At 46.5% G+C, this 21795-nt stretch overlaps 2 protein-coding genes across 2 annotated transcripts; both read left to right on the top strand.

Moving 5' to 3' along the window:
* The first annotated feature begins 15143 nt into the window (after nucleotides 1–15143).
* Nucleotides 15144–16900, top strand: LOC132989569 (chitinase-like protein 4). The gene is made up of 5 exons (XM_061057264.1): nucleotides 15144–15646; nucleotides 15936–15967; nucleotides 16300–16326; nucleotides 16541–16742; nucleotides 16840–16900. The coding sequence occupies exons 2-5, from the start codon at nucleotides 15943–15945 to the stop codon at nucleotides 16898–16900; spliced, it is 315 nt and encodes a 104-aa protein (XP_060913247.1). The 5' UTR covers nucleotides 15144–15646; nucleotides 15936–15942.
* A 2229-nt stretch (nucleotides 16901–19129) lies between these two features.
* LOC132989568 (chitinase-3-like protein 1) lies at nucleotides 19130–20690 on the top strand. The gene is made up of 7 exons (XM_061057263.1): nucleotides 19130–19270; nucleotides 19390–19514; nucleotides 19605–19728; nucleotides 19818–20000; nucleotides 20153–20269; nucleotides 20352–20484; nucleotides 20686–20690. The coding sequence occupies exons 1-7, from the start codon at nucleotides 19130–19132 to the stop codon at nucleotides 20688–20690; spliced, it is 828 nt and encodes a 275-aa protein (XP_060913246.1).
* Nucleotides 20691–21795: the final 1105 nt, after the last annotated feature.

Raw genomic sequence — 21795 nt, 5'->3', positions numbered from 1 at the left:
CTGTTGCTACAACAACCACAGCTGCCGCTACAACAACCACAGCTGCCGCTCCAACAACCACAGCTGCCGTTACAACGACCACATCTGCCCCAACTACAACTACAGCTGTGCTTACAACAACCACATCTTCCCCTACTATAACCACAGCTGCCCCTACAACCACCACAGTTGCCCCTACTACAACCCCAGCTGCCCCAACAACAACCACAGCTGCCGCAACAACAACCACAGCTGCCCCAACTACAACCACAGCTGCCGCTACAACAACCACATCTGCCCCAACAACAACCACAGCTGCCGCAACAACAACCACAGCTGCCCCAACAACAACCACAGCTGCCCCATCAACCACGGCTTCCCCAACTACAAACACAGCTGCCGCTACAACAACCACAGCTGCTCCTACAACAACCACAGCTGCCCCTACTACAACCACAGCTGCCCCAACAACAACCACAGCTGCCGCTCCAACAACCACAGCTGCTCCAACAACAACCACAGCTGCCCCAATTACAACCACAGCTGCCCCAATTACATCCACAGCTGCCGTTACAACAACCACATCTGCCCCTACTACAACCACAGTTTCCCCAACTACAACCACAGCTGCCGCTACAACAACCACAGCTGTTGCTACAACAACCACAGTTGCCGCTACAACAACCACAGCTGCCGCTCCAACAACCACAGCTGCCGTTACAACGACCACATCTGCCCCAACTACAACTACAGCTGCCGTTACAACAACCACATCTTCCCCTACTACAACCACAGCTGCCCCTACAACCACCACAGTTGCCCCTACTACAACCCCAGCTGCCCCAACAACAACCACAGCTGCCGCAACAACAACCACAGCTACCCCAACTACAACCATAGCTGCCGCTACAACAACCACATCTGTCCCAACAACAACCACAGCTGCCACAACAACAACCACAGCTGCCCCAACAACAACCACAGCTGCCGCAACAACAACCACAGCTGCCCCATCAACCACAGCTTCCCCAACTACAAACACAGCTGCCGCTACAACAACCACAGCTGCTGCTACAACAACCACAGCTGCCCCTACTACAACCACAGCTGCCCCAACAACAACCACAACTGCCGCTACAACAACCACAGCTGCCCCATCAACCACAGCTTCCCCAACTTCCACCACAGCTGCCGCTACAACAACCACAGCTGCCCTAACAACAACCACATCTGCTCCTACTACAACCACAGCTGCCCCTACAACAACCACAGCTGTCCCTACAACCACAGCTGCCCCTACAACAACCACAGCTGCCGCTACAACCACAGCTGCTGCTACAACAACCACAGCTTCCGCTACAACAACCACAGCTGCCGCTACAACCACAGCTGCCGCTACAACAACCATAGCTGCACAATCAACCACAGCTTCCCCAACTACAACCACAGCTGCCGCTACAACAACCACAGCTGCCGTTACAACGACCACATCTGCCCCAACTACAACTACAGCTGTGCTTACAACAACCACATCTTCCCCTACTATAACCACAGCTGCCCCTACAACCACCACAGTTGCCCCTACTACAACCCCAGCTGCCCCAACAACAACCACAGCTGCCGCAACAACAACCACAGCTGCCCCAACTACAACCACAGCTGCTGCTACAACAACCACATCTGCCCCAACAACAACCACAGCTGCCGCAACAACAACCACAGCTGCCCCAACAACAACCACAGCTGCCCCATCAACCACGGCTTCCCCAACTACAAACACAGCTGCCGCTACAACAACCACAGCTGCTCCTACAACAACCACAGCTGCCCCTACTACAACCACAGCTGCCCCAACAACAACCACAGCTGCCGCTCCAACAACCACAGCTGCTCCAACAACAACCACAGCTGCCCCAATTACAACCACAGCTGCCCCAATTACATCCACAGCTGCCGTTACAACAACCACATCTGCCCCTACTACAACCACAGTTTCCCCAACTACAACCACAGCTGCCGCTACAACAACCACAGCTGTTGCTACAACAACCACAGTTGCCGCTACAACAACCACAGCTGCCGCTCCAACAACCACAGCTGCCGTTACAACGACCACATCTGCCCCAACTACAACTACAGCTGCCGTTACAACAACCACATCTTCCCCTACTACAACCACAGCTGCCCCTACAACCACCACAGTTGCCCCTACTACAACCCCAGCTGCCCCAACAACAACCACAGCTGCCGCAACAACAACCACAGCTACCCCAACTACAACCATAGCTGCCGCTACAACAACCACATCTGTCCCAACAACAACCACAGCTGCCACAACAACAACCACAGCTGCCCCAACAACAACCACAGCTGCCGCAACAACAACCACAGCTGCCCCATCAACCACAGCTTCCCCAACTACAAACACAGCTGCCGCTACAACAACCACAGCTGCTGCTACAACAACCACAGCTGCCCCTACTACAACCACAGCTGCCCCAACAACAACCACAACTGCCGCTACAACAACCACAGCTGCCCCATCAACCACAGCTTCCCCAACTTCCACCACAGCTGCCGCTACAACAACCACAGCTGCCCTAACAACAACCACATCTGCTCCTACTACAACCACAGCTGCCCCTACAACAACCACAGCTGTCCCTACAACCACAGCTGCCCCTACAACAACCACAGCTGCCGCTACAACCACAGCTGCTGCTACAACAACCACAGCTTCCGCTACAACAACCACAGCTGCCGCTACAACCACAGCTGCCGCTACAACAACCATAGCTGCCCCATCAACCACAGCTTCCCCAACTACAACCACAGCTGCCGCTACAACAACCACAGCTGCCGCTACAACAACCACAGCTGCCGCTACAACAACCACAGCTGCCGCTACTACAACCACAGCTGCCCCAACAACAACCACATCTGCCCCTACTACAACCACAGCTGCCCTAACAACCACCACAGCTGCTGCTACAACAACCACATCTGCCCCAACTACAACCACAGCTGCTTCTACAACAACCACATCTGCCCCTACTACAACCACAGCTGCCCCTACAACAACCACAGCTGCCCCAACAACAACCACATCTTCCCCTACTACAACCACAGCTGCCCCTACAACCACCACAGTTGCCCCTACTACAGCCCCAGCTGCCCCAACAACAACCACAGCTGCCCCAACAACAACCACAGCTGCTGCAACAACCACAGCTTCCCCAACTACAACCATAGCTGCCGCTACAACAACCACATCTGCCCCAACAACAACCACAGCTGCCCCAACAACAACCACAGCTGCTGCAACAACAACCACAGCTGCCCCATCAACCACAGCTTCCCCAACTACAACCACAGCTGCCGCTACAACAACCACAGCTGTTGCTACAACAACCACAGCTGCCGCTTCAACAACCACAGCTGCCGCTCCAACAACCACAGTTGCCGTTACAACGACCACAGCTGCCGCTTCAACAACCACAGCTGCCGCTCCAACAACCACAGTTGCCGTTACAACGACCACATCTGCCCCAACTACAACTACAGCTGCCGTTACAACGACCACATCTGCCCCAACTACAACTACAGCTGCCGTTACAACAACCACATCTTCCCCTACTACAACCACAACTGCCCCTACAACCACCACAGTTGCCCCTACTACAACCCCAGCTGCCCCAACAACAACCACAGCTGCCCCAACAACAACCACAGCTGCCGCAACAACAACCACAGCTGCCCCATCAACCACAGCTGCCCCAACTACAAACACAGCTGCCGCTACAACAACCACAGCTGCTGCTACAACAACTACAGCTGCCCCTACTACAACCACAGCTGCCCCAACAACAACCACAGCTGCCGCTCCAACAACCACAGCTGCCCAAATTACAACCACAGCTGCCGCTCCAACAACCACAGCTGCCCCAATTACAACTACAGCTGCCGTTACAACAACCACATCTGCCCCTACTACAACCACAGCTTCCCCAACTACAACCACAGCTGCCGCTACAACAACCACAGCTGTTGCTACAACAACCACAGCTGCCGCTTCAACAACCACAGCTGCCGCTCCAACAACCACAGTTGCCGTTACAACGACCACAGCTGCCCCAACAACAACCACAGCTGCCGCTACAGCAACCACAGCTGCCCCATCAACCACAGCTTCCCCAACTGCCACCACAGCTGCCCCTACAACAACCACAGCTGCCCTAACAACAACCACATCTGCTCCTACTACAACCACAGCTGCCCCTACATCAACCACAGCTGCCGCTTCAACAACCACAGCTGCCGCTCCAACAACCACAGTTGCCGTTACAACGACCACAGCTGCCCCAACAACAACCACAGCTGCCGCTACAGCAACCACAGCTGCCCCATCAACCACAGCTTCCCCAACTGCCACCACAGCTGCCCCTACAACAACCACAGCTGCCCTAACAACAACCACAGCTGCCGCTACAACAACCACAGCTGCTGTTACAACAACCACAGCTGCCCCTACTACAACCACAGCTGCCCAAACAACAACCACATCTGGCCCTACTACAACCACAGCTGCCCTAACAACCACCAAAGTTGCTGCTACAACAACCACATCTGCCCCAACTACAACCACAGCTGCTGCTACAACAACCACAGCTGCCCCAACTAAAACCACAGCTGCCGCAACAACAACCACAGCTGCCCCATCAACCACAGCTTCCCCAACTACAACCACAGCTGCCGCTACAACAACCACAGCTGTTGCTACAACAACCACAGCTGCCGTTACAACAACCACAGCTGCCGCTCCAACAACTACAGCTGCCGTTACAACGACCACATCTTCCCCTACTATAACCACAGCTGCCCCTACAACCACCACAGTTGCCCCTACTACAACCCCAGCTGCCCCAACAACAACCACAGCTGCCGCAACAACAACCACAGCTGCCCCTACTACAACCACAGCTGCCCCAAGAACAACCACAGCTGCCACTCCAACAACCACAGCTGCCCCAACAACAACCACAGCTGCCGCTCCAACAACCACAGCTGCCCCAATTACAACCACAGCTGCCGTTCCAACAACCACATCTGCCCCTACTACAACCACAGCTTCCCCAACTACAACCACAGCTGCCGCTACAACAACCACAGCTGTTGCTACAACAACCACAGCTGCCGCTACAACAACCACAGCTGCCGCTCCAACAACCACAGCTGCCGTTACAACGACCACATCTGCCCCAACTACAACTACAGCTGCCGTTACAACAACCACATCTTCCCCTACTACAACCACAGCTGCCCCTACAACCACCACAATTGCCCCTACTACAACCCCAGCTGCCCCAACAACAACAACAGCTGCCGCAACAACAACCACAGCTGCCCCAACTACAACCATAGCTGCCGCTACAACAACCACATCTGCCCCAACAACAACCACAGCTGCCGCAACAACAACCACAGCTGCCCCAACAACAACCACAGCTGCCGCTCCAACAACCACAGCTGCCCCAACAACAACCACAGCTGCCGCAACAACAACCACAGCTGCCCCATCAACCACAGCTTCCCCAACTACAAACACAGCTGCCGCTACAACAACCACAGCTGCTGCTACAACAACTACAGCTGCCCCTACTACAACCACAGCTGCCCCAACAACAACCACAGCTGCCGCTCCAACAACCACAGCTGCCCAAATTACAACCACAGCTGCCGTTAGAACAACCACATCTGTCCCTACTACAACCACAGCTGCCCCAACAACAACCACAGCTGCTGCTACAACAACCACAGCTGCCCCATCAACCACAGCTTCCCCAACTACAACCACAGCTGCCGCTACAACCACAGCTGCTGCTACAACAACCACAGCTGCCGCTACAACAACCACAGCTGCCGCTCCAACAACCACAGCTGCCCCAACTACAACCACAGCTGCTGTTACAACAACCACAGCTGCCCCTACTACAACCACAGCTGCCCAAACAACAACCACATCTGGCCCTACTACAACCACAGCTGCCCTAACAACCACCACAGCTGCTGCTACAACAACCACATCTGCCCCAACTACAACCACATCTGCTGCTACAACAACCACAGCTGCCCCAACTAAAACCACAGCTACCGCAACAACAACCACAGCTGCCCCATCAACCACACCTTCCCCAACTACAACCACAGCTGCCGCTACAACAACCACAGCTGTTGCTACAACAACCACAGCTGCCGCTACAACAACCACAGCTGCCGCTCCAACAACCACAGCTGCCGTTACAACGACCACATCTGCCCCAACTACAACTACAGCTGTGCTTACAACAACCACATCTTCCCCTACTATAACCACAGCTGCCCCTACAACCACCACAGTTGCCCCTACTACAACCCCAGCTGCCCCAACAACAACCACAGCTGCCGCAACAACAACCACAGCTGCCCCAACTACAACCATAGCTGCCGCTACAACAACCACATCTGCCCCAACAACAACCACAGCTGCCGCAACAACAACCACAGCTGCCCCAACAACAACCACAGCTGCCCCATCAACCACGGCTTCCCCAACTACAAACACAGCTGCCGCTACAACAACCACAGCTGCTCCTACAACAACCACAGCTGCCCCTACTACAACCACAGCTGCCCCAACAACAACCACAGCTGCCGCTCCAACAACCACAGCTGCTCCAACAACAACCACAGCTGCCCCAATTACAACCACAGCTGCCCCAATTACATCCACAGCTGCCGTTACAACAACCACATCATCCCCTACTACAACCACAGTTTCCCCAACTACAACCACAGCTGCCGCTACAACAACCACAGCTGTTGCTACAACAACCACAGTTGCCGCTACAACAACCACAGCTGCCGCTCCAACAACCACAGCTGCCGTTACAACGACCACATCTGCCCCAACTACAACTACAGCTGCCGTTACAACAACCACATCTTCCCCTACTACAACCACAGCTGCCCCTACAACCACCACAGTTGCCCCTACTACAACCCCAGCTGCCCCAACAACAACCACAGCTGCCGCAACAACAACCACAGCTACCCCAACTACAACCATAGCTGCCGCTAAAACAACCACATCTGTCCCAACAACAACCACAGCTGCCACAACAACAACCACAGCTGCCCCAACAACAACCACAGCTGCCGCAACAACAACCACAGCTGCCCCATCAACCACAGCTTCCCCAACTACAAACACAGCTGCCGCTACAACAACCACAGCTGCTGCTACAACAACCACAGCTGCCCCTACTACAACCACAGCTGCCCCAACAACAACCACAACTGCCGCTACAACAACCACAGCTGCCCCATCAACCACAGCTTCCCCAACTTCCACCACAGCTGCCGCTACAACAACCACAGCTGCCCTAACAACAACCACATCTGCTCCTACTACAACCACAGCTGCCCCTACAACAACCACAGCTGTCCCTACAACCACAGCTGCCCCTACAACAACCACAGCTGCCGCTACAACCACAGCTGCTGCTACAACAACCACAGCTTCCGCTACAACAACCACAGCTGCCGCTACAACCACAGCTGCCGCTACAACAACCATAGCTGCCCCATCAACCACAGCTTCCCCAACTACAACCACAGCTGCCGCTACAACAACCACAGCTGCCGCTACAACAACCACAGCTGCCGCTACAACAACCACAGCTGCCGCTACTACAACCACAGCTGCCCCAACAACAACCACATCTGCCCCTACTACAACCACAGCTGCCCTAACAACCACCACAGCTGCTGCTACAACAACCACATCTGCCCCAACTACAACCACAGCTGCTTCTACAACAACCACATCTGCCCCTACTACAACCACAGCTGCCCCTACAACAACCACAGCTGCCCCAACAACAACCACATCTTCCCCTACTACAACCACAGCTGCCCCTACAACCACCACAGTTGCCCCTACTACAGCCCCAGCTGCCCTAACAACCACCACAGCTGCTGCTACAACAACCACATCTGCCCCAACTACAACCACAGCTGCTTCTACAACAACCACATCTGCCCCTACTACAACCACAGCTGCCCCTACAACAACCACAGCTGCCCCAACAACAACCACATCTTCCCCTACAACAACCACAGCTGTCCCTACAACCACAGCTGCCCCTACAACAACCACAGCTGCCGCTACAACCACAGCTGCTGCTACAACAACCACAGCTTCCGCTACAACAACCACAGCTGCCGCTACAACCACAGCTGCCGCTACAACAACCATAGCTGCCCCATCAACCACAGCTTCCCCAACTACAACCACAGCTGCCGCTACAACAACCACAGCTGCCGCTACAACAACCACAGCTGCCGCTACAACAACCACAGCTGCCGCTACTACAACCACAGCTGCCCCAACAACAACCACATCTGCCCCTACTACAACCACAGCTGCCCTAACAACCACCACAGCTGCTGCTACAACAACCACATCTGCCCCAACTACAACCACAGCTGCTTCTACAACAACCACATCTGCCCCTACTACAACCACATCTGCCCCAACAACAACCACAGCTGCCCCAACAACAACCACAGCTGCTGCAACAACAACCACAGCTGCCCCATCAACCACAGCTTCCCCAACTACAACCACAGCTGCCGCTACAACAACCACAGCTGTTGCTACAACAACCACAGCTGCCGCAACAACAACCACATCTGCCGCTACAACAACCACAGCTGCCCCAACAACAACCACAGCTGCCGCTCCAACAACGACAGCTGCCCCTACAACCACCACAGTTTCCCCTACTATAACCACAGCTGCCCCTACTACAACCACAGCTGCCCCAACAACAACCACAGCTGCCGCTACAACAACGACAACTGCCCCTACTACAACCACAGCTGCCCCATCAACCACAGCTTCCCCAACTACAACCACAGCTGCCGCAACAACAACCACATCTGCCCCTACTACAACCACAGCTTCCCCAACTACAACCACAGCTGCCGCTACAACAACCACATCTGCCCCTACTACAACCACAGCTGCCCTAACAACCACCACAGCTGCTGCTACAACAACCACAGCTTCCCCTACTACAACCACAGCTGCCCCAACAACCACCACATCTGCCCCAACTACAACCACAGCTGCTGCTACAACAACCACAGCTGCCCCAACTAAAACCACAGCTGCCGCAACAACAACCACAGCTGCCCCATCAACCACAGCTTCCCCAACTACAACCACAGCTGCCGCTACAACAACCACAGCTGTTGCTACAACAACCACAGCTGCCGCTACAACAACCACAGCTGCCGCTCCAACGACCACAGCTGCCGTTACAACGACCACATCTGCCCCAACTACAACTACAGCTGCCGTTACAACAACCACATCTTCCCCTACTACAACCACAGCTGCCCCTACAACCACCACAGTTGCCCCTACTACAACCCTAGCTGCCCCAACAACAACCACAGCTGCCGCAACAACAACCACAGCTGCCCCAATTACAACCACAGCTGCCGTTACAACAACCACATCTGTCCCTACTACAACCACAGCTGCCCCAACAACAACCACAGCTGCCGCTACAGCAACCACAGCTGCCCCATCAACCACAGCTTCCCCAACTGCCACCACAGCTGCCCCTACAACAACCACAGCTGCCCTAACAACAACCACATCTGCTCCTACTACAACCACAGCTGCCCCTACAACAACCACAGCTGTCCCTACAACCACAGCTGCCCCTACAACAACCACAGCTGCCGCTACAACAACCACAGCTGCCCCAACTACAACCACAGCTGCCCCAACAACAACCACAGCTGCCCCATCAACAACCACAGCTGCCCCAACTACAACCACAGTTGCCGCTACAACCACAGCTGCTGCTACAACAACCACAGCTGCCGCTACAACAACCACATCTGCCCCTACTACAACCACAGCTTCCCCAACAACAACCACATCTGCCCCTACTACAACCACAGCTGCACTAACAACCACCACAGCTGCTGCTACAACAACCACAGCTGCCCCAACTACAACCACAGCTGCCGCAACAACAACCACAGCTGCCCCTACAACAACCACAGCTCCCCCAACAACAACCACATCTGCCCCTACTACAACCACAGCTGCCCCAACAACAACCACAGCTGCCCCAATTACAACCACAGCTGCCGTTACAACAACCACATCTACTCCTACTACAACCACATCTTCCCCTACTACAACCACAGCTGCCCCTACAACCACCACAGTTGCCCCTACTACAGCCCCAGCTGCCCCAACAACAACCACAGCTGCCCCAACAACAACCACAGCTCCCGCAACAACCACAGCTTCCCCAACTACAACCATAGCTGCCGCTACAACAACCACATCTGCCCCTACAACAACCACAGCTGCCCCAACAACAACCACAGCTGCTGCAACAACAACCACAGCTGCCCCATCAACCACAGCTTTCCCAACTACAACCACAGCTGCCGCTACAACAACCACAGCTGTTGCTACAACAACCACAGCTGCCGCTACAACAACCACAGCTGCCGCTACAACAACCACAGCTGCCCCAACAACAACCACAGCTGCCGCTCCAACAACGACAGCTGCCCCAACAACAACCACAGCTGCCGCTACAACAACCACAGCTGTTGCTACAACAACCACAGCTGCCGCTACAACAACCACAGCTGCCGCTACAACAACCACAGCTGCCCCAACAACAACCACAGCTGCCGCTCCAACAACGACAGCTGCCCCAACAACAACCACAGCTGCCGCTACAACAACGACAACTGCCCCTACAACAACGACAACTGCCCCAACTACAACCACAGCTGCCGCAACAACAACCACATCTGCCCCTACTACAACCACAGCTTCCCCAACTACAACCACAGCTGCCGCTACAACAACCACATCTGCCCCTACTACAACCACAGCTGCCCTAACAACCACCACAGCTGCTGCTACAACAACCACAGCTTCCCCAACTACAACCACAGCTGCCCCAACAACCACCACATCTGCCCCAACTACAACCACAGCTGCCCCTACAACAACCACAGCTGCCCCAACTACAACCACAGCTGCCCCTACAACAACCACAGCTGCCCCTACAACAACCACAGCTCCCCCAACAACAACCACATCTGCCCCTACTACAACCACAGCTGCCCCAACAACAACCACAGCTGCCCCAATTACAATCACAGCTGCCCCTACAACAACCACAGCTGCCTCTACAACAACCACAGCTCCTCCTACAACAACCACAACTTAAAATTCTTAACAGTGGTTATTCATGCCTTTTGTCAAGGCTTTGAGGATCTCTACTTTACAATGCATTTTTTAACTATTCTATCTATTTTGTCTCTTTTTTTTTTCACAACCAAACAAGTCTTCTAACAACATTGAATTTTTCAGCATTTACTTACATGTACTATTGCATCATTTTTAAACTGTGTATGCTTAAAGAGTGATCATGCTCTTCCATTCATGTCTATCATTATATATTATTTTTATTTATCATAATTTATTCAGACACACATGACTAGATATTGTGTGTATCTCAAGCAGTTAGGTGTGTATATTCTCTATCTTTTCACTGCAATTATTTATTTTGACAAACCTTCCCTAATTATATATCTGTTGGAACATTTCTCCATTGTTGTTTCATACTCTAGTTAATGGTTGTGTTCTTTTTTTCTATTTATATGCAGTCAGTGCTTTTGGCAATATGCTACTCAGACGTTTCATATTGCATATTTATATGGTGTACATCTGCATCGACATACATGTTACTGAATTTTTATGAATCACATTCATAATTAAAATAATAATACCACAAGATTCATGCACTGTTTGACATTTGTTCTGCGTTGTTGTTGTTTTTATTACTACACCTAAAACAGCCACTCTAGACAGAAGACTTCTTAATTACAGAAAAATAACTTTTCTTGAACTGCAGTGTAAAACTACAGAAAAAGATTTATCAACACAGTAGAGTCACAAATATATTCATGACTATTGCAAAGGCACAGTAAATGATAGAAGGGATTACTCAGAGTAATACTATTTTAAACCAGTTCTTATGATATAATAGAACATTGAAACAGCATGTTTTTTTAATTTTAACACAGCAGGCACAATGAAACATGCATGATTAAGTACGGATTTGAAAGCAAGACTTAGCTGTTTGATATGGATGTTAAGTTGTTCCAGCCAAGACATATGGCCATATCCAGCAATTTTCATCTCACATTGGACCCTGATTGAAACCTTTGAGCTATTTTCCTTTTCCATGCACTATTCTTATAGGTCACATTGAAAATTAAAAAATCCCACACAACCTTCAGAGGGACCGAAACGATGTGATTTTATCTAATAGATTGGTGATGCAAAGCAATAGTAGTATGCAGGATTTTTTCTTTGCAATGTGACAGTTGGATGCCCACATGAGATAGTTGGATGTGGAACACCTCTTTTAAAACTATTGTTATAGGTAGAATAGTTACAGAAATGTCATCTCATACAGAAAAATGTGCTAAAGGGTTGTAATTTGCAATTTGCAATTTGGAATTTGGAATACCTTTCCGTCAAGAATAACAATAACAAATTGAAAAGTTAGTTTCATATCCACAGTATCCATAGTAAGGAAAATTCATATGACTATTAGTTCCTGATAATTATAGAGTAATATGACTCCTTATGGTATTCGCAGGATAAACTAATGGATTGTTAATTAGTGCAGTGGAAATGTAAATGGAGAGAAAACCTATCAGACCAAATCATTAAATTACCTTTACCATTTAAATTACCATCTATTTCTAAATGGATTACCTACAACAGTTTTGAATAATAATAATTGTGTTGTACTTTTGTACTCGCTGATGTACGATAAAAGTCTTTCGATAAAAGTGTCTCCTAAGTGAAATGCAATAATAATAATACATTTATTTATAAAGCACTTTAAATCATAGTGCTGTACAAAGCAATACAGTATAAAAAAACATTTCAAAAACTAAAAACAATTAAAAACACACTTAGATTCTCTGGAAAAACATACAGAGAAATTACGACTCATACACAACAGTAAACAGATGGGTCTTTAACTTTGCTTTAAATACCTCAACAGAACAAGCCTGCCTGATGTCCAGAGGTAAACTGTTCCAAACTGTCGGTGCACGGAAAGAAAAAGCCAGCTCCCCAACTGTCTTCTTTCTGACATTTGGGACACTAAAATACCCGTCCCCTGAGAACAAAGGGCTCGGGCAGGCACATAGGGGTTCACCAGATCAGTAAGATACAATGGTGCGCTGCAATTTAATATTTTAAAGGTTAGCAGCAGCACCTTAAAGTCTGTAATACGCTTGGTATTATGCTTGAAAGAGACTCTGGAATCGTTTCACTAATATGTCATGTAACAGGACCAATAAGATGTTTTTATTTTAGAGTAAACTGTCAAATTTTCCCTGGGCAACAGATCTTCACGCTGTCTTTGAGGATGCTGAATTACAATACATCTATAGATATAATTTACCATGTAGAGTGAACACAATTAGAAATAAATGACTTGCTGGATATGAAGCATTTCAGACTTTTGTTCCAATTAAGCACAATTATGTTACTGAATCCCATGTTAAAGCAAACTTATCAAGAAGTCAGAGATCTTTGGTTGCTAAGCTGAGAACAGGAATCCTTTCTCTCGCTCTTGAAGTCAGCAGATTCAAAAACATCCCAAAGGAACACAGACTGTGTGAACTATGTGATTAGGAGAAGTTGAGAAGGAATCTTGTTTTCTTTTGTAATGTCTTTTTATGTCCTTTGATTAATGAAATGTAAGCTCAAAATCCTTCAATGTTTTGGAGCTCTGATGATAACAGGGTGGAGATGTTATTTAATTTCATGTTCATGAGCTGGCCACAATTGTCTCTGAAGCCTGGAAGAAATGTCAGGATGGTTTGTTTTGTTATAACTATTAAGTGTCACCTTTTTGGTCAGTAGTCTGTAGTTTGTTTTGGGCTGGGCATTTTTTTTGGATACGATAATAAAATAAAATCATCAATCATCCACTTTGTATTCAAATAAAACAGATATTTTAATGTTAATGTTTTGTTGTTTGTCAGATGTACTCAGAATAACAATGAACAGGAATATTTTAATTGATGTGTAAAGGACACAGGGTGTGACCCATGTCTACAAATAGAATGTCTCATAGACTGCATAATACTAAATGTGTCAAACAAGAAGGGTTTTCCTGTCCTGAAATAACGAGCAGAGGGAGAGAAGATCCTGCTTCAGATAATGATCTAACAATTTGATTTAAGCCTCTTCTCGCAGTGATTTAAGATAGATGCTTGACTTGTAATTATAGGTTGTTGGAACATTTGAACACTTCAGTCATATACTTAAACCAGACACTCAGGTAACACTTCATAATTAACATCATCAATGAAGGGTAAATTGATAGTTGTTAACTTTAGTTAATAGTTATTTTACCCTTAACAAACAATGGAATGATAGTTAATAAAGATTGCTCATTATTTGTAATGGTATAATTTATGTCATGTTAACAGTTTATTGTTGCACATATAACATTTTATACACTTTATAAAGTGTTTGTTAGGTTGCTTTCACATATAACGTTTGGTGGACTCGGTGCGATTCAGGGGTAAAGTTGCAACATTGTTGCATTTTTCATTTGATTTAGTGTGCGGTCAGACTGTACTTTGTCAAACGCACCAAAGCCTGTCAAATTCTGTGTACTGTAGACACGCGTCAATATTGGTGTCGGACACATCTAAACAACAGGTTTCCGAGTTGTATAATGTACAGAAACGCCTGCTCAAGTCGGAACAAGAAGTCGGATATTGGGGAAAGAATTAGTTGCCCGACAAGCCGACATTTTCATCATCAACATGGGTTGCAAACTATGTTTAGTTAATGTTAAGATACTTTTTAATAGGCTAACCTAATGATGGTTTTCTATTGGATATTAATACTGATTGCTGAAGGGTTCTTATTCTCCCCTAGAAGTCGAAAGCCCCTACCTAACTTTTAAAAAGTGATACTTGACAGTTGAAAGGGCTTGGGATTTCAGGTGACTTCGCCCAGCTTCCATCATGCTTAACAATTTGACAATAACACTTTGGACAATGCAATATTGCACTAATTATCCCTGTCCTTCTTGTTTTTGCCACACCTTGTAAGCTGTCTAACTGTATTAAAACTCCACAGCCAACAGTCAACAGTCAGTCACAGTTGAAGAACAGTACATGATTATTTCAACATTATTTCTGTGAGTATTCCTTTAACTTTGAATTTATTAAACCGAACTTTCTTGTTTTAAATTTGTTTCAAGATTAATTGCAACAACTGCATTGTCACTCCAACTAGCTCACAAGCTTAACTGGACACATTTTAGCCAGAGAGAGTACAACAAGCCAGCATATCAGTTACAGTTATTAGAGTTAAGAGAAGCAGTTGGCTGAAAATGCTTGCCAAACTAGTCCGTCTTCTGTGTCTTCCAGCTCAAACCTAAATTTACAGATAACTTGTTGGAACAAGACTTTGGGTGGCTATTGAGTATCATAGCCTTTCCACTCCCTAAACTTTTCCATATAACAGGTGCTTAGTTTTTATTATACTGCTGGCTTTTGTCACCAATTGCTGCAACTAAGTAAAAGTAAAACATTAAAATGCTTTGAGTGCCTCGAATTGGAACCACCCCTAATAAGATAACCTTATATTTATTGTGATTTTAGCTTTAATTTTATATTCATATGCTTAAGGTTATTAGGACCAGATTCATTTTGTGGAAACATACATTCACCTCTAACTATGAATTCCACATTAATTTTTATGAATTTATTTTTTCATCTGCATATTCATTCTTTTTTTCTATTTATTCACATAGCAACAAAATGTGGAAGCTAACTCTAGCTGCAGGTAAGACATGCTGGTCAAGTATAAGTGTCTTTGAATGTTTGATTCAACTAAATCTCCAAAAGTGTTAAGTGTACACATGTATTGTCTCATGCAGGTAGTTTTTGTTAGGTAACCCCAAGTTATTTTCACTGAGAGGAATTTGTATTCATTTTACCTAAAATGTACTGAGAAATATCAGAAATGTCAGAAAGCTTGAATTAATTACCCCTGAACAGTAAACTAGAACTTTTACCTGTAATGCATGAATTATTGTGTCAGAATTTGTATTATTATTGACTCACCCGTTAAGCATGTTTATTAAACTGTATACTTACACATGTGTCCTTTTGAAGGTCTCTGTTTGATCCTTGCAAGCTTGGGTAAGTTCATCATACAAATTGATCACAATCATCACCTTTATCACCGCTATATAAGCTCAAGTCCATTTACCATTTATAGCTGCATAGGACTATCTGTCTAGAAGAAATATAATATCCTTGAGTAAACAGATGTTAATGTTAATAACAACATTGAAATATTTGATCTATACAATAAATAATTAAAATCATCATGCTTTTTCTTTCATGTCTATAGCTTCTACCTCCAGGCTGATGTGCTACTATAACAGCAAGGCAGCAGACAGACCAGCTATCGGGAAGTTCAGTGTTTCAGATATTGATCCGGACAAGTGCACCCATCTGATTTTTGCCTTTTCTGACATAATTAAAAATGAGCTGGTTCCCACAACTGTAAATGATGTTCAGCAGTACTTCGTCTTTAACGCACTCAAACAAAGGTCAGTCCTTAGGTCTATAAATACTGTGGAGATTACATTGTAATACAAGGTATTTGTTTTGCAAAAAAATCGTAATTGAATTTGTTTGCTCCTGTAGAAATCCACTTCTGAGAACCCTGTTGGCTGTTGGTGGAGAGAAGTTTACAACAGAAAAGTAAGTTACCTTCAAGGACATTAAGGCTTGTTTGCAAGCACACAAAATTACTAACAAACTGTTGTAATACCATGACCACCAAATTGCCTTGCTTTTTGTTGTACTGTTTCAGCACTTTGTGCAAAAAGAAGGAAAAATATATTCATATTAAAGAGTTGGAAACTTTAGTTTTTTTGCACAAAATTCATTAAAATTGAAAATGCAAAATTGAATGCAACCAAAATGACCCCTTCAGCAAATTAATGAAAATAACAAAGTATTGAAAAGAGATTTGTATTTCACTGAAACTTGTGCAATATGTATTTTAATCGCTTAGGTCAGTGACTGCACATTATAATAATTATGGGGATCATCATACCTTTTATTAGGGCCCAAGCACTGAGCTTGGCGCAAAGAACCTATTGGGATGCAAGGAACTGTCATTCAGTGTTTTACTTTGAATCACAAGGTTTCATCATAGGGCCGTGGCATGATGTCAAAGTTTGAAGTTGTTTTTGGCATAGTGCCAAAAAAGTAAATGCTTATAACTCTACTATGCAGTGTGCAATCATCACCAAAATATTCAACCATGACACCCCACCCGCAGGCAGTCCGCCCTGAACACATCCATGGTTTAAATTATTGAATTAGTCACAGCGCCACCTGTTGACATAAGCTAGTCACTACTTCTGAGCAGTATTTAATTTGCACTAGCCATTGCTGAACGGTTGCTCATTTCTCCCTAAAAATCACTGTTGACCATCCTAAGACCTTGGCCATACTACCTTTCCAGGCTCAAGGGCCTGCGTCAAAAGCTTTGCATTACGGACGCGTCGTTCGCCATCAAACAGGAAGTAGTTATTAGAGTGGCTTACCTTGGTCGTATACGCACGAAACTTCATACACATCATCCCTCTGGGAAAGTAAACATATCCATATAGGTGTAGTAAGTGGGTCACCAACATAGCTATACCTACTGGTGAGAGGTGGCACTACATTTCAAATACAATGTTAAATTTGCTCAAAATTTCACAGCTACTATCAGGTTTGGCCTCTGAACAAAGTCACATACCTCCTATTTACAATGTCAGATTTTCTTCAACTTTCACATGAATGATGTCAGTTCTGCCTTTATCACATCTAGCTTAATACAATTATACTATCAATGAAGCACCCCCTATTGGAAATAGCCAGTACTACATCTCATATATAATGTTAGATTTTCACCAAATTGCACAGGTGTCATAACAATGCCAGCCCGAACTGCTCTACTTAAAGGGGCTATATGTAATTTTTTACATGTATAAATCGTTTTTTATCTCACATTAATAAGCGAACAGTTAACTGATGTGGAAAAGTAGATGTTCACTCTCTATCTGTGTTGCCTGTATAAAAAGTTTCCCCGGGTCGTATTTTCCACGAAAGCTCCAGGAAGTGACATTTTATACACATTCTCAACGTCCTCCTCACTCCGCTCCGCTAACAGAGATCAACAGTACAAACCCAACACAGTCCTGATATAGCCAGAGGCCTCCTTCCACACACTTCTATCCGTCCTAGAAGCTCTCAAAGGCGGGCAAACTCATCACACACTCCTGCTCTCAGCCAGTGCCTGCCGAGACTGTCGTTTGTAGGATGGATAATGAATACAGACACACAGACTCCTTCACAGACTTTCCCGTGTATGACCACTTACCTCCACTGTAAACATTATGCCGGTAAATATCCAGTGTTTCGTGGCCGATGATGATGCTCGTTTGTGTACGTACGAGCATGTATGACGAGCACGCGGGGGAGAGCGAGCAACAGGTTACTGGTGCAGTTCGCCTAATGGCCATGCAGTGTCGCTACAAATGCAGTACTTTTGAAAGTTACATACAGCCCCTTTAAAAATATGGGATCTTCATTGCGTTGCCTACTTGAATTTGCCAGTACACTAATGGATCTGCTGACCTGGTCCCTGGCCCCACCTTGCTGCTGCATTCCCCGCGCTTGCGACACCCCTAGATGCACAGGGGTGGTGCAGGGTCCCTTCATCACTGCTTACGGTTTTCATTTTTGTTAATATTTTTAATATATATTGAAATCATGGTTGCACACATTGCAAACACACACAAAATTGGTTTACATTTTATCTCATTTTCATTACCTTGTTCTGCTTGAGCAGATGGCTTCATTGAATAGGTGGAGTGTGAGTGCAATGACCCCTTTGTGTTTATCTTTTTATACTTTTATGCTTACCAGATTCAGGACAATGGCGGGATCACAAGAGAACAGAGAATTGTTCATCAAGTCTGTCATCAAACTACTAAGACCATTGAAGTTTGATGGGCTAAACCTTGACTGGAGGTACCCAACTGAAGAGGACAAGCAGAGATTCACAGAGCTTTGCAAGGTCAGATCCTTAATATCTCCTCTGGGACCGGTATTTTCAGAAAAAAAGCCATACTGCAAATGCCATGAGTGACAATAAAATGTAACTGAGACTGAGAACCATGCTTCTGTGTTGTATAGGAGCTCAAAACAGCCTTTGTGGATGAAGGAACTTCAAGTAACCAGAAAAGATTAATCCTTGCAGCATCTGTCTCTGCTGAGAGGTCAACCATCGATGCTAGCTATGACGTGGAAGAAATTGCTATGTAAAATATTTTTTAATAAATCTCTGCCATCATAACAATAAAAAGCTGCTGTTCTGTTTTAGTAAAGGTGATTTCCTCTTAATTTATCAGGCACCTGGATTTCATCAATGTGTTGACGTTTGACTTCCACGGCCCCTGGGAAAGTGTCACAGCACATCACAGCCCCTTATTCCAGGGATCCCAAGACACTGGAGATGCTATCTACTCTAACACTGTAAGTAAGGGTTTATTTTTTCATACAGCTTTGTTTCCAAACATGTACCTGTATCCTATTTGTTTTGATCATTGGTCTTCACTTCTTAGGCCTCTGCCTTAGAGTACTGGCGGGACCAGGGAGCACCTGAAGAAAAACTGAACATGGGGTTTGGAGCTTTTGGACGAGCTTTTTCCCTGTCCTCTAATTCAAGCGCTGTCGGTGCATCAGCCAGTGGTCCTGGTGAGGAAGGCTGCTACACCGGTGAAGAAGGATTCTGGGCCTCTTATGAGGTATTACTGCACGATTTCAATATTACCCATTTATATTAATGGCCTTATTATTGGCTAACAGTTTTGGCTGTATTTTGTCTGCCAGATATATATCCTTGTAATTATAATTACTTTAATTAGATCTCAATACGAAATCTGACCCTTCTTTACAGACTTGCCTTTATTTGGATGGGGTACAAACCCATTTTATCTCTGATCAGAAAGTTCCATATGCCACAACAGAAAATCAGTGGGTTGGATTTGACGACAAAACCAGTATAAATACCAAGGTAATCATCACTGAAGTACAAAATGTGGTTCCATTTATTTTTTTTACAGACTGTTGAAATGTTATCTTTCGCATCCTCTCAGATCAATTACCTCAAAGCGAAGAACTTCGGAGGAGCCTTTGTCTGGTCTCTGGACCTGGATGACTTAAGTGGGCAGTTCTGTAACCAGGGCAAGTTCCCATTCGTTAGCCAACTGCATAATCTGCTAGTACCAGGTAAACAACTTGTCAAAAAGTGTCCATATTGTTTTTAAAGGGTATAGGTTTCACCATTTTGTTCAAAAACCATTAGCAATGCAACATCCTATAAGCCACCGTCTTGTACTTCTATAACTTTTCATGCAGAGTACATACCTAGTTCAGCATTTTTGGAATCAAGGCATCTCAGAAGTCATACTCTTTATGTGTTTCCCACAGATTGATGCAATACCTGAGCGATGGAGTTCTGGGGGAGGGGGGTGAAGGGGATCGCCATACTTTTTTTCTTTACTCTTATCTTAGGGTATATTTTAATATTACGTTTGTATTCATATCAAATATGTTCTTCCCTCTGAATTAATTTAGTGTTTGCAACAAACAACTTTAATCTGCTTTAATCTGAGTGGAGATGTTCACAGACTACAGCAGGCTGTGCGATGACGCTGCTATTGTTAAATTAGTTGCAGACACGGTGAGAGTCAACAGAGTAAAGGTAAACCGACCATTGGACAGGATCACGTGTTTTCCCGAATCTGTCCGTACGGATCACGGATCAACTGAGTGCGGTTTCACTAAAAGTAAAAGTAAAAAGGTGCGCGTGGTGACTGGTGCTCCAGTGTGTGTGTATGTGTGTTTGTGCACGGTGTATGTTGGTGTGTCTCAGCGTGCCCCACGATGCTGAAAGTCGTGACAGCAGAGAGAGGAGCAGTAAAAAGCAACTGCAGTTACATGAAATTTACTCGCCTAACGGAAAGTCTACCAGCATTTGGTGCTTGGCTGGTGTTAATTTCGGACCCTGGGAGCCAGGCACCTCAATCAGTGCAGTGGACCTTCTCTATCTCTCTCTCTCTCTACTGATGTGATTCTGCTCTATTGGTTTTGGAGCCGTAAGGTCCTCGCACACGCCTTCTCTCTCTCGCTCACTCTCTCGTGGACGGAGATTTATGAATAAATAAAAGATTAAATGAAAACGAGTCGGAAATATACTTTGCTGGCCCGCAATGGTATCGTCTATGTGTGGGAAACACTGTCTGTCATATCACAAAATGGTGATCAAAAAACGTTAAATTAACACAATATATGCCTGTTTTTCTTTCAGGTTTCCCTGAATCAACTACAACATCTCCCCCTAATACAACAATAGCTCCCCCTACTGTAACCACAGCTCCCCCTACACTAAACAAAGCTCCCCCAGCAAAAACCACAACAACTCTCCTGTCTCAAACCTCATCTCCCCCTACAACACCCAAAACACTACCTATCGCAACCATATCTCCCGCTACTACAACCACAACAACTCCCTCTACTACAACAACCACAACCCCCCCT

The sequence above is a fragment of the Labrus mixtus genome, chromosome 15, assembly GCF_963584025.1.
Source record: "Labrus mixtus chromosome 15, fLabMix1.1, whole genome shotgun sequence".
NCBI classification, from domain to species: Eukaryota; Metazoa; Chordata; class Actinopteri; order Labriformes; family Labridae; genus Labrus; species Labrus mixtus.
The sequence above is the reverse complement of the archived record's forward strand: the minus strand, read 5'-3'. Positions and strand labels throughout refer to the sequence as shown.

Coding starts and splice junctions, on each gene's coding strand:
- LOC132989569 (XM_061057264.1), top strand. CDS start 15,943: ATGTGGAAGCTAACTCTAGCTGCAG. Junction 16,327..16,540: donor TTTGATCCTTGCAAGCTTGG/GTAAGTTCATCA, acceptor TCATGTCTATAG/CTTCTACCTCCAGGCTGATG. Junction 16,743..16,839: donor TTTAACGCACTCAAACAAAG/GTCAGTCCTTAG, acceptor TTGCTCCTGTAG/AAATCCACTTCTGAGAACCC.
- LOC132989568 (XM_061057263.1), top strand. CDS start 19,130: ATGGCGGGATCACAAGAGAACAGAGAATTGTTCATCAAGTCTGTCATC. Junction 19,515..19,604: donor GACGTGGAAGAAATTGCTAT/GTAAAATATTTT, acceptor TTAATTTATCAG/GCACCTGGATTTCATCAATG. Junction 20,001..20,152: donor GATTCTGGGCCTCTTATGAG/GTATTACTGCAC, acceptor CCTTCTTTACAG/ACTTGCCTTTATTTGGATGG.